The 14,994-nt window shown below is 35.4% G+C and overlaps 1 protein-coding gene across 1 annotated transcript; it reads right to left on the bottom strand.

Moving 5' to 3' along the window:
• Positions 1-809: 809 nt before the first annotated feature.
• On the bottom strand, positions 810-5,154 carry LOC126832461 (galactose-3-O-sulfotransferase 2). Its single transcript, XM_050563240.2, has 2 exons — positions 4,683-5,154; positions 810-2,076 (listed from the first exon to the last, which is right to left on the bottom strand). The coding sequence occupies exons 1-2, from the start codon at positions 4,745-4,747 to the stop codon at positions 837-839; spliced, it is 1,305 nt and encodes a 434-aa protein (XP_050419197.1). The 5' UTR covers positions 4,748-5,154; the 3' UTR covers positions 810-836.
• Between the last annotated feature and the right edge of the window lie 9,840 nt (positions 5,155-14,994).

Raw genomic sequence — 14,994 nt, 5'->3', positions numbered from 1 at the left:
TGAAAGATTGGCTCTGACAACCTAAGGCAAGGTGTCATTTCTTTCTCTTCACTTTATCTTTGAAAGGAAAATGACTTTAAAAAGGCTTAGCATTTATCCTAAAAGTTTTGAATTTTACGGTACTCCCATTTTAGTAAACTCTTAGGATGTCAGTCAGTAAACCCAGCTCTACCAGAGACCATCAAAATAACCTCTTCTTGCAATTGTTTGTGTAGTTGTCTCCTTTTTTTCATAAATTGACTGATTTATTATAAAACCTGACATTTAACCTGAAAATTCGGGACTTTACGGTACTTCTATTTTGGTAAACTTAACACTACCAGAAATCATCAAAAAACCTTATCTTGCAATATTTTAAGGGTTGAACCTATTTTTCATGAACTGGCTGGTCTAATAATACACAGACGCTAAACTGATTCACCACTGATTTTAGAACTCGCGAGCTTTAACTCCTCTCTAACTCAACACGGGGTTATGGTAACGTGATAACATGCGATGGTTGTGGATGGAGAATTTTGATCTGACAGTTACGAATTCTAATGGCCATCGAATTTTTTACGTGCACTACCGATTTGTACACCCGGCGGTTTTTCATCCCGCACAAATGACTAGATATTCGAGGTAATAATTATCATGTTGGCACTGGATGCATTATAATGTTTTGTTATGTCCCTATAGTGAAGGTTTTTGACATTGCTGAACTGTCTTATACATTTACCTAATCTGGCAACTGGACTGAAACAATCCGAACATTTTCTCGACAGGGCCTGGGAATGGACACATGACGATCAATAAAAGCCATACATGAATTATAATATAACTACTATTTCTTCTTTTTATTTCTCTGGCATTTTTTCCTTTAAAAATCGGATATATTTAGCTGAGGTTATGTTCATTATGTAGTCGAGAAACGCGAGTTCCCCGGTTCGCATCATTTGACATTCTTCCTTGGTTACGTGAAACGAAGCACCCCATTTTGATGGTGGGAAAATTACATGTTTTTTCATCATGCATTGATCCCAAACTATTTTTTGTAGATGTCTAAAATACCGCACTTCTTCAAATATATCATCTCCGGCTCGTAAAATCTTTTTATTGAATTCTTTATAAAAGAAATCATAAAGTTCGTAATCCGCAAACGAAATAGCACGATGGCGTTTATGATCCTCCAAATCAAAAATTCGCCGAGGACGAAATATGTTTTTGTTTTTCGGGAAGTACAGAATATCTTTATGTGTCCAGCATAAAGATCTCCGGAGTAGAATAAGAGATTCATCAAAATATTCCATAATCATAACGAGCTTAAAGTCTTTATTTAGTTGCCGTAGGAAGTCCATTCTTTTATATGGATCTGCTAATTGGGTTAAAGTCATTCCTAAGTCGGCAACCATTTTGTTTCTAATATGGCTTAAACTCTTCCGCGGTGATTCCGATTTAGAGATATTTTTCAAATACGTTGATATTGGATTGGCAGAAATACTTGACGCCATATTATTTTTAAAAAGCTGGATACCATACATTTTGAAATATTCGAAAGCAGAAACAAATTGATCGAATGGTTCCCTAATAATGGTTATGTACACAGTGTCGTTAGGCATCACAGAGCGGAAAGCCGTTCGATCATAAACCACGTGATTCCACAGAATATCGTAGACTTGATTATCGGGAATTGGCGAAAGCGATTCCTTCCTTATCGCCTCTCCAGGTTTTCCAATATAATTATATCCATTTTCATGTTTGGATTTTCTTGGAACCGCAAAATTTAAATTATGGGTGACACCAAATCGTTGAAATAAATTGGCAATGGTAGAGCTTCCGGTTTTATGAACCTTTAGAAAAACCACACGCGTAGTAGGTAGACATGATTTGTCACTCTCCATGGAACTTGACCGGAAGTGAAGTTCATCACTCTCTTGTTGATTATCATCGACGATGCTCCTGAACTCTATAGCCGTGGGTTTATTTATATTAGTATTTATCTTCAGAAATTCTGTTATGTCGAAGATACTTTTTATATTTGTCTGTAAGTTGAGCATCAACACCAGGGTGATGAATACACATAATAGAATCTTGACCCTGCAAATTAAAATAAATTTTAATAAAAAATATCTTAACGGACAATGGACTTTGTAGATAAAGCATATAATTTATAATTCAATGATTTTATTCTTTATCTTGTATATTTTTGTGTCAAATAAATATATCTAACATGAAATGAAATGAAATGGGGTTTAACGTCCTACTGTTCTGCTCCGACTGGGCTAATGAAGACGGGAAATTTGGCCCGGGCAGCGACACTATGTCCTACTCTTATATCGAAGTCCAACTGCCAAGGGATCTTTTACGTGCACGCCAATGTATACACGGGACCTCGGGTTTTCGTCCTATCCGAACGACTAGACAGCTGTCCCTGGCAGGCCCCCGTCCCCACTGACAAGAGGACACCACGTCGGAACTGTCTAACATACAAACTGCATTTGTGTGAGTGTGACGTACAATGACCAGAATAGCCCCTACCCCCTTTTTCTCTGTTGATTGGATGGTCGAATGGTTAATTAGCACTCGCGCGCTGTATCATACGGTCTGTCATTTAGTCAACTGGCGTGGTTTCGATTCCCCGGCTGTACGTGACAAGGAGTAGGGTCGCCTGTCCAACCTCGTGGGTTTTCTCTCTCTGTTGATGTAAGGGTCCCAGTGACATTTTCAGTCAAATGCCCCATGCAAGCTTAATCTGGCCCTGACGGATGGGAACATAATGTGGTCATCCAAGGCCGTGTTTACATCATATTCAAAATAAATTACTTTCTTTAAATTGTTGTTTCTTTGATATTGTTGGGATTGTTTTTACAGTGTGGGCTAGAATATGTTTAACTTGTAAAAAGTCTCACTTAAAAAATGATCTTATTCGCAATCTTTAACTCGGTCAGAGGCTGTAATTTATTTACACAAAGTTCACTTTCCTATGTTTTCTTATAAACAACAACTTTAAACCACCTCTCTTTAAACTTGTCGGTTTTTAACGATACAATATTGTTACATGAATTAACTTGAAAAATGTTCTGTTTGCGAAAACTTAAAATAACTATGTGGGGACTTTGTTTTCCGTCAGCATTCCAAATTAAACGTCATTTTGGGCACACTATTAGAAGTTTAGCATTACTTGGTGAAGGTATGCCTTTGGTTATTTTAATGTTTACAACAATAACACAACCGAACTGTTAAATTTAACAACGTTTACAAGCTAAACAACACAACATAAATTATTGCTTAATTTCAACACTTATATCGTCTCTAAACTACACAAATTAGTGCAAAATATTATCTGTAGGTCTAAGTAGTAACACACACACATGTTAGTTTAAGAAGGATGGATATCACTTGAGTTTCTCCAGTACAGTTCCAGTTTCGCATCTCATCTAAATGTAAACTGGATAACCACTGGTCAAAATTAAATTTTTTCCACAATATTACGAGATTTGAATACCACTTTGTTCCCACGATTTCAATAAATGTTGAATCTCATTTATATTTATACGTATTTGCTCAACATTTCCATTTATAAACATTATTTACTTTAGAGACACAAATACAATCAAACAAAACTCAGGTGAAAATATATTCATTACTACAGGTATGGAATAAATTATCGTTTATTTGAATGGTAATTAACCTATTCTTGGCCAGTGTTGATAATTCGCCAGTATAAAAAATAAGGCAAAAATAGGGCAAAAGTTGAACAAAAATGGACGTCTAAATTATCTAGGTTCTTTATATTACACAATTTTTTCTAAATGTATACTACCATTTTCAAGTAATATGTATAACAATTCTGGAATGTCACAACTGACTGACTTTCACGTTATTTCAAGCAAAAAAACCCCACCAAAATTAAAAAAAATTAAAATAATATACAGACAATACATTTCACGATGAAATTGTAACTGAATTACATTTCGTTAGGTTGTTATTGTTATTAATACCAATATTATCAACATTTATATTGTACTGTCTTCGCCATAGTGCTTGATGAGCTTCACGGTCTAGTAAATGTCAACAAAATATCTAAATGTTAAATTGTATTAAAATGAAATAAGTAATGTTAAAATATGAATGGTGAACATAATACAAATAAAATGGAAACTGTGAGAAGAAAATAAATATCAACTGAAAGTCTGTAAAATTATATGGGTTTTCAATTTTTGTTCTTAGTTGTTGTTTGACTATTGCGTAAATTACAAGAAAACATATTTCATATTTTGGTGAGTTTGTACACCAAGAGATCTGTTGTCGTATAATAAAACTTACATAGGTAAGCAATGCAGTTTGATAAAAATGATGAGAAATGTGTTCATTTTGTTTTTTGCATGTTATAGTGGCTGAACTTTGAACTTTATTAACCCCTGGGACCAATGCGTAGTTATTACAATTATCTACGAGTGAAGACACAAGATAATTTATAAAAAAAATTATGGCATCAATAGTGAAATTAAATCTAATGATCTTGCCGATTATGTTAAGGATTAAAATAACATAGTTTGCATAATATTAGTTACTTGATATGGTTAAACAATAAGTATTATAAAGTAATTTTGGACAATGGTTGTTTTCGATCAAATATTAGTGATATGTTTAATGGAATCAGTTATATTGTCCCTTTTTTTTCTATAATTAAAATTACTTACCACATGGATGGTATAAATCCACGACACATTGAGTTGAAATGTTTCATACGTCTATGGCATACCATAATACATGTATAGTAAATATGAAATAGCTTGAAACAAAAAACACCTGAGTTTCCGCTATGGTTATTTTTGTTAAAATTTGTTAGTTCATAAGTAAAGCCGATGTCAACCAGATATCCTTTTAGTTTCACGAAAAACAATCGCCGTCAAGTCACAAATTCTAAATCATGGTTTTTAAAGATCATGTTTAAGCTAGGTTTAAATCGTATTCGATTTTTAAAGTGTTATTGTTTTTGTTTTTTATTATTTATCTTAAAGATACTTTTCACAATTTAAACTGTTTTTAATCCCCACCAGAATTAAAGTTTTAACCAATATATCCCTTCACTTTCCCAATCCTCACGTTGTTCTACTCCCGAGCAGGTTGATATAGACTTCTGAATTTCAAGAAGTCACTGAGTTGGGATACCAAGCGCGTCTCCGTTGTCTTAACCGGTCAACTTCGTTAAACTTCGAGTCGTACTTTTTCCGGTTTCATATTTGACTGACCGCTTGAATGTAAACATCACTTGAATCTAATGTAACACAGAAGTGACGTAAACAAATACAACACGTTTATACAGACTCGTTTCTGGTTAATTAAATAAATGTACAAAAGACCACTACTAAAACCTGTCGGCGAGGGTACTGTCTAGTAGTGAGTGATTGGAGATCACGAAACAAGCGTGGATCCATCGATTTTTTTTTTAGGGGGGACAGAGGCGGCGTTTACTATAAGGCATATTCGAGGTCCTCCATCGTTGCTTAGTTAAAAAGTGTTTGTAAAATGCACCCCGGGTTTTCAAAAAACAAGGCACGTATCGCAGAATTTTGGTTTAAATAGTTTTCCTTCTTTTGGTATACCTTCTATTTTGATAAAAGTATGGACACTGGACACATAAATTGTAACGGCCCGCCTTATTACCCGGCTCACCTAGGTCAGCCCTTACAAACCTCTGGGGATCGCAGAGGCTAAGTGGGTAAGACGCTGGCTCGCTAGCCTGGAGGTCGGGTGTTCGATCCCTGCATTGGACGAGAAAGTTCATCCAGATTTTCCGGCGTGGTTCCCCCTTTTCAGTGATGCAGGACGGAGGGCCTGACAAGGACAGCTGTCTAGTCATTCGGATGTTACGAAAAACCGAGGTCCCGTGTACACATTGGCGTGCACATAAAAGATCCCTTGACAGTTGGAATTCGATATAAGAGTAGGCCGTAGTGCCGCTGTCCGGGCAAAATCCTCATAGCACACTGTATGGCGTATGCCCGTCTTCATTAGCCCAGCCGGAGCAGAACAGTATGACGTTAAACCCCATTTCATTTCATTTCATTTTCATTTACAAACTTCAAAGATTTTCCCCCTCAATTTATAGTAGGAAGTTTGTTTTGTTTTGATGGCGTTTTTTTTTAAAGCCAGAAACATGAATTCAGGAAATATACGTATTTTATTTTTAATTTAAATCGTGGTCGATTTTTACTACCTTAATGTTTTGATAATTTGTTTTTTTCAACTGTTATTTCTTTTCTGTACAAATCGGTTTTCCTTAAAAAAAAAAGAATGTTTAATTAAACGGACTTTCCAGGCAAACAAGAGTTGTTAACTGGTCGATATGATTGGAGATTAAAATCTCTTCTCTTTTCTACTAATTTGTTACGCCCATGTTTAATTGTTTGATTGTACGTGTCAACAACATGGATGTAGTTCAGTGACTGAAGTAAGAACATCTCCACACGAGGGGGGAATTTGTGAGACCTAGTCTTCTAGAATAGTTTTGTGGTGTAGATTTAGATTCTAGGTGGTGATCAAGCGTTTGGGAATGCTTTTCTGTGATACTGATGATATATATGAGGAACATCTTCTGATTAGTAAATGAATAATTTCTGGCATTGTACATCTCTAAATAAATGAATAGGCTGTCGTTATGCTTTGGAGAGAGAGAGGGGGAGAGGGTCTGCATGGACCCCAAAATGCAATTTGATGGAGGCAAATTATTTGTTTCGAAATAGGCCTAAAATGATATTTGCTATATTTTGAAACTTAAAAGATAATAGATGTCCTAAGTATATGTTTAATTGATATACCTTTAAAGTATAAGATTACGTGGACTCTTTCAGCTCAATTCTTAACTGGGGTTATTGGTAAAACCAATCTGATTAAAACACAGATCGTATTTCGTTTCGGTTTTTATAGTTCAAAAATATAAAAAAACGAAACGAAATATAGATTGTATTTTAATCAGATTGTGGTAAAACTAGTTAGAACTGTGTACAAATATGGTTTATCTGATTCTTTACATTCTGTAATGTACATATTGAAATTAGAATATTGAAATTTCCCTTGGTATAAATTACCAACGAAATCCATCAACATTCTTTAAACAATACAAAATAAAGCAGCTCGTTTTAAAAATTGCATCCGATGCCTGTCGTATAAAATATCACGTAAAATCTATTAATATTACTTGTCCGATCTCAGGACAATACACTCCAACTTGAAATATTTTAAAGAAGAGTCTCGAAATTAATCAAAATTTACATTATTTAACTGTTTTCAGCTCGTCTGTTTTTAAAATATGTCTTTATTTTATTTATAGTGTAATTATTGTTTCTTGTCTGTGATTTATTTTTCTAATTTATTTTTCGTTTGTTTACTTATTAGACAAATTAATATTATACCATACTCAAAATGGGCTGCCACAAATGTTGCAGGTCTCTCATCAAATTATTCTTATTGGTAGGGCAAGGATATCTGTAATCAGAAACTATACTGCTTGTTTCATCATTAACCAGTTCGCAGGTGTCGTAATTATTGCAGTCAAAGGAAGAGGTCATGTCCGGCCAGCAGTATTAACTTTTTTTTCCTTCGGCAAATTCAATTCTACAAAAATTTCCTATTTAGTGTAAGTGGAATAAAATGATTAAAGGAATCATTCTGCCCGGATCAGTTGACGTTTAGACGTTATGTAAACAATGCACGCGCCCTTCAGCCAATAATTTACGCCTCGTGATGTCACGTGTTGAATGCATTTGAACTTAGAAAGGTATAAGAAGTCGTGTTTGCAAGGTTGAATTAGAGACTTAGAGACTTACCTCCTTAAGCTACGTTCCCAGAAAAGTATTTATCGGGTGGTTATTTCCAATAAAAGTATGGCAATTGTGGTATATATGGATAGTAGAAATATCCAATCTTACTAGAAAAATACTGGATTCCCTGAAAAACACTCATGGAGCGCATACAGGACAAAAATGTAAGGGTTTCCCTAATCGACAGCCTGACGATTAGGAGTGTCTGCACGCGTGACGTCGAAGGTTGCACGCTGAGATTGAGCGCTTGATGTACATGCATCCCAAACTTAGGCTGCCTGTCTACAGCTAGCTCCGCCTGAGAACAGGCCCTACACTAATTAACCGACATTTTAATTCCTACATCGACGATTTTAGTCGAAAACACTGTGTATGCTTTTAGTAATTTTTAGAACTATTCAGGGGCACAGATCGACAAAAATTAGTGGTGGGGACAGTCCATGCGCGGGCGAATATTGGTAAAGAGGGGGGTTCGGGGGTCCTCCCCCGAAATTTTGTGAAAACTAGACGCTCTAAAACGCACTCTGTCGGTATTTTCAGCATCATTTTCTGGCAAACAATTCTAATCCCTGAGGCAGCAAATGAGAGGAAATCTAATCTAAAGACAAATCTTCAAGCCACCGTTCACGATTTATTCTCTCATGTACACTACAAGAACTAGAAATATTTACACTACTGAGATTCCAGCTCCGCCTCCATTCCCAGTAGTGTTCGAATTGGATACACAAATGTACAATCCTACAAATCTTTTAATTTATATAAACTAAAACATGCCACACACACAGCTAAACATATCAATATTCAATCCCAATTGAAATAAATGTAACATTTTACTGTATTATTCATTGGTGATTAAAAATCCGATGGCAAAGGCGAATTTTCCCACGTTAAAATTCAAAAATGGCGACCACATTGAAATAATAACTTTTCGCTTTTTTTTTTTAAAGTTAAACATGCATTATGCAAGAGCTAAATCTGCCTATTGCAGGTCTTTCTTTAGGTCTGAAATGTTTTCTAAAGTATTAATTAGACATTAATTAACTGAGCCAGGCCTTAATCAACTCTCGGTGGCATCAGATTTCTCCGATATTAAATAGATTAGAATGGTTCAGCGATACTTTGATTTAATCAAATAAGGAGGACCGAGACTTAGCTTCGATCAACCAGTACGGTGGTTGAAATTATTGCACACGTCTGTCAAACCTTCAAAGGCTAATATCTTCGCTTGCAATAGAGTAATTTGAATGAAATTTTCAAATTATTCATTTTACATCATCTACTTTCGAACTATTATAGCAAAAATGGCTAGTTCTTTATGTAAATCTTACATAATGTATCTTTAAATCTAGCTGTTTATATTGTTCCCATAGCTATTTTAATTCACATAGTACCAGTTGTATTATATTATCTATTTTGAATGTGACAGTGGTGATGTTATGTTAGAAATTACGTGTTTGGAATTTTATAATTTGCGTGATTTATCATCCAGTATACCAGATAAAAACAAAATCTCAGCTATTTAATACCCAGCGTAACAGATATGCACACCTACATATACATATTATTATCATCCCTATGGAATATTTTAATTATTTACTGTTATAATATGAATTATCACATATTCCCTGTTAAATAAAAATCGGTCACCGGGTGCAGCTGTACAACTTCAAGGACCCTGGCCTCAAGTGCCTGGGACCAACTCTACACTTTCTGAAATGTCAATAAAAGCTCTGGAATGATTTCAATTTCAAAAAATAAACAGTAAGCAAAACATCGGAAATAAGTGGTGGGGACACAGTATATCATGTCCCCACCACTAAAAATATTGGTGGGGACGCGTCCCGGTGTCCAAAACCGGGATCTGCGCCCATGGAAGTATTTATTTCTCTTCTATTGTCATATTGAATGAAATTAAATATGTTTATTTAGCCGCTGTGTGTATGAAAGATGTCAAACTAATCAAAGCCGAATCACAAAATAGTCCTCTAATTATTCAATATGGCGGCGCCCATGAAAGATAATTTCACAGAGGCGGTTTTGTTTGCGAAGACAAATTTAGGAGTATCTAACCTTGTTTTGAAAGATAAACAGATTGAAACTCTTAAAGATAGTATACAATGGCAAAAAAGGTATTGCAATATTACCCACTAGCACATATTATATATCGCTTTTACCGGAGTGGCAGAAGTTGGAATTTTGCCAATGACATGTTGATCGGGTTATTTTTACTCTGTTGTGTACACAAAGCAGTAGTCCAGTCGATAAGTCCCACCCCAAAATGATCTCGTGAGCGTTTTAAATGGAGGTCAACTAGGGCAGTGATCATAATCTCGAAGTATGACGTAGACGGATCGCTGCGTGCAGTTTGGATGTACATGTTGATAAACTTTAGGTAAAAAGTAGATGTACAACACTTTCTGAGATAAAAGTCACGGAAAGAGACGTGGGCGGTGGATAATCCGATAATTTAATTAGGCTTCGATATTTGTAATAAATAGTCAGCGATTAAAGACAACATTGTATTGTGTACGCAATGAATTCTCCTACTTTGCATCGGTACCGACATTCTGAACGTCTGAGACACGCTACCTGCGGAGAAGTATCTCAGACACAGTCAGTAGCCACGATATCCATATCACGTGATCTACACATCACAGGTCATGACATTGGCGTCAATGGGTCATGAGGTCAACATTGTAAACAATAGGTTTATCTTCAGCATTGTGTCCGTTGCACCCATAAAGACTATATAATTCGTAGAGTCCCAACATGTTCTCTCTTCTTCCAATGATTTTTCACAAAAATAACATCTACAACTCATAGAATTGACGTTGTCTTCAATGACAGCGTCTGCGAGGGTTGTTCATAGAGGCCGCCATATTGCACTATTTTGTGCGTCGGTCGGGTCTATTTCAGATATACACAATCAATTCTGTTGATGTTTTTAGCGTTGCGATTGACTAATAGTTAATGTGTTTCAGTTCTAAAACAAATATTTTAAACTTTATCGCAAATTTAGAAAATAGCCAAATTCTGGCTGGGATTACTGAGCAAAATGGCCATTCACTGTATACGTGCGAAAAAAAAGCTAGCCACCAATTAATTTTCGTACGTTAGTTACGTACGCGGTACCGAGAGAGGTAAGTCACATGACACAAACACCTCTTTTGGTCGATTTTTTATAGCCAGGGTATTCCCGACAATTGCAATGTTTTGAGAAGGATTTGAAGCAAAATTATGATAAATTAATTAGTTTGAATATGTTTTTAGTCCAAATATCATCAAATCACCCAGTTTGTACCCGGGAATGTATACGTTTCTTTACCAATCGAGCTAATGAAGACGGGCATACGCTATGCATGTGTGCAATAATAAGGGAACTTTAGTTGGACAGTGGCGTTTCCGGCAGTACGCTTTATCAAATGTTCTTTTACGTAAACACCGGCTTATAGGCTACGGTGCTTTACCTCCGGACGTGCAAAACCATTCTAGAATTTGGTTACACTGACGTCATTATGTCAGTCAGTAGGTCCATTCGGCAAACCTCAGCAGATTCCAGTACCCTACATCTAGCCTCGGCTGTATGACGAAGTCCGCTATTGAAACTACTTTCAAGTTCCCGGATTACCAACGACGTTGCCCATGACGACGCCTTTGAAGAATGTTTTATCATACAAAGATTTAAAAATCTGAAGCGGTTTTTCTCTCAACTTTATCCGATTTTCTTCAGACAAGTTTGCACTGAAAATTCTACACACTCTAGTCTTCGAACGACGCAATTGTGAGAACTTCTTCTACAAGCGGTACGTTTTTCTAATAAGTAAACCGGTGCCGCATCGCAATTGTATACAGCCGAGGCTAGATGTAGGGTACCGGAATCTGCCGAGGTTTGCCGAGTGTCAGTAGGTCAGTAAAACACCTGACGTCAAGAAGCTTTGATGACGTGCAGGCGGCATGACATCATTTTGGTGACGTCATCGATATGAAGAGTAGCCTGAAATGCTGCTGTCCAGTCAAAATTTCACCCTATTTAGTAGATGCATGTAGGTCGACTCATTATACCCCATTTCATTTATTTGTCTAAAATTGGAGCAGAATGAGAATAGCTTTCAATATTTTATGATTCTATTAAAAGTGCCAGTTTATTGTTAAAATATGTCACTGAAATATACGACACTAATTTTTAAAACTTGACACTAGTTACAATATATTCACAAACTAAAGATACAAAGGTGTTCAAATTCTGCTGAAATATGAATTTTATTACAGAAGAAAATGATACATGTATTGTACAATGTTCAAAAATAAAGACAAAAAAAAAATATCAACAAAATATATAAAACAACAACAGGAGACAAATCCTAAACCTCGGGACCTTCACCTCCTGGTACTAACTGAAAAAACACAAAAAAAAAAATATTATTGTAACTTCAACTGTAAGTTAATAACAAGTGTCATCTACCCAAGACATATTTTTATTGAGGCGGAAATGCTGCGGACTGAAACATCATGTAATCAAATACACCACCTGTAATACACATTGTTAGGTATAAATTCAGATTTTGTCAGGCTTAAAGGGTCTGCTTACATGTCATACACATTGTGAGGCATAAATTCAAACTTTGTTTGGCTTAAATGTTTGTCATGAACAATGTTAGGTATAAATTCAGGTGCTGTCAGGCATAAATGCTCTGCTATCTCTAATTATTGATTATTCATTTTAACATTACATTGAACAACTGCGCCATTTAATAATTTATTGTTAAAATCCATTCTCTGCTTCCAAAATGTTTTAATATTTTTGTATAAATTCGGTTAATTGCACTTCAAAAGTTTGTATGTATCCACAACTTGCAGTGGTTGTACATTTTAGGGCTTCGTACAGGGCACCCTGCTATCACAAAAGTTATATCCGGTTGTGGTATGGTCAAGTTTCTAGATAGTTTGGTATAACACAAAAGATTTAAAGGATGTATGGCTCTATTCTCTGGAAGTTTAAAATAGACGAAAAGGGTTCTAAGGCACATATTAATGAAATATGTATGATTTATACTTAATTTTTATAAGATTTATTGTAATTTCTAAAGCGATGGAATCATTTGGCCGAATGGGTGGACACACGAGTCGAATCCTTCGCCCAATTCACAGTCGACTGCATGCATATCCATGTCTACAAACAATCACGTGACTTCTCGATGAGTGGTGATTGGCTAATGAATTCTACAATCGGGAAATATGTCAAACATGTTTGATTCGGGCGAATCATTCAGTCGAATAGAAATTCGTCCGAATGACAGTGGACACACAAGTCGAATTTCGACAATGAATGATTCGACCGAACGATTCGACTGAATCATTAGGCTGGTGTATCCACCGCTTTATCAATTAAGTTTGGTGAAATACTACAAGAACTGTCCAATCAGTGTATTTTACATATTTTTTAAAATTATTATTTTGTCAGTTTAGCTCCTATAAAAAAGTAAATATCTTACCATAGTAATATTATTACCATTCAATAAAATTTTATCAATTCTTGTTACCCTTCTACCTTCTGGTGTACTCTCACTAAAAGAACAAAACATATAAGTGAAATGAAATAGGGTTTAATGTCCTACTGTTCTGCTCTGACTGGGATAATGAGACGGTACAAAACATATAAATATCATACCATTGTCACATTGCTTTTATTAAGAGTTAGTTTTAGCCATATATTCTGGAATAATCCACCATTCCGAGATCCAGTACACACAGTATGAATTAAGTCATTAGAAAAGTTAGTAGTTAACTCATGTGCTATCCTAGTATGCTCTATAGATGACTTTACATGGCTGCTACAGTTAAGTTACACGAACATTTGTTTATTTAAACAATATATTATTCACAGGATACCGAAATAAGTCGATCCCAAAAGTAAGATACTGTACATAAAGTATATAAACATATATTATGATCAACATACATGTATGTATAGTGTTAAATTACATATAAAAAGTTTACAAAATAAATAATCAATAGTTAGCTAACATCAGGAACAAGAAAGGGTTGATACTTGACTTCTTAGTTTAAATTCATTTCACTAAATCTTAGAGGCTATTGTATCCTGTAACTGATGTGTGAGTGGTAGGGTTGGTTACACTAATAGAACAAGAAGGTTTAGATGGCAGGCTCCAAAAAGCAGTACTGGTAAGTTATTACCAATTCCATCTTCACTGGGGTGTAATTTTCTAAAAGATACCAAAAGGCAAAGGAAAAGATGTGTGTGCAAAAAATTCTAGAGATATTTCAACCTATACTTACAATTCTGACACATCTTCTAAAACCATGTCTAATTATATGTTAAAGAAATTAAATATGGCTACACTGTACACAAATTTTGGTCTAATGATTTGTGTAAACTCAATCTGATTAAAACACAGATCCTATTTCGTTTCGTTTTTAATAGTTCAAAATTTCATTTTACTTGTCTTTTATCTTTACTGCACTAGGATCTTGAAGAGTTGTTGTCATTAACATGTTCTGGATGATGTGAGGGTTTAGCCAATGAATCGGTCTGTTACAGCGGGTTTTTGGCGTGTGGTGCACGGAGCTGTGGGTAATTCACTAAAAACATCAATGCTGATTGGTTAATCAAATGTCTGATGTCATAGGGTCAAAAGCCACTCGTATGACCTCTGATGCGACCTATTACTACAGCCGGTCAGATCTTCATGTAGTGTAGGCCATTGAAAGTATAAAAAACGAAAGGAAACATAGATCTGTATTTTCATCAGATTGGTGTAATCTATAATGTTTATCAGATGGTGAATGAATATTGCACACTGATCTTTTACACCACTCCACACACAATTTTCTTTAAAGTCGATTCATGTAATTAATCCAACAAGCGGTTGCCATGCAAGACACACCCACATTTTGCAAGAGATTTACAGAGAACATTTCATAAAATCAGGGGCCATAATCCAGGAAGTTATGGTCATTAGAGTGTAACCGTGATACAGTTAAAAAGTTTTTTTTTTAAATCAGGGGCCATAATCCAGGAAGTAACAGTCCGATATACATGAATATCAAAAGGAACTGAGATCTTTGGGTTATAACATATATTTCAAGTTTCATCCAAAAAAATCGGATAAAAATTGTGACCTCTAAGAATGTCCACAAGCTAAAAACATAATTTTTCATACAATCAGGG

This window comes from Patella vulgata, chromosome 9 (assembly GCF_932274485.2).
Source record: "Patella vulgata chromosome 9, xgPatVulg1.2, whole genome shotgun sequence".
Classification (NCBI taxonomy): Eukaryota; Metazoa; Mollusca; class Gastropoda; family Patellidae; genus Patella; species Patella vulgata.
Note: the sequence above shows the minus strand (reverse complement) of the source record. Positions and strands in the feature narration are given on the sequence as shown.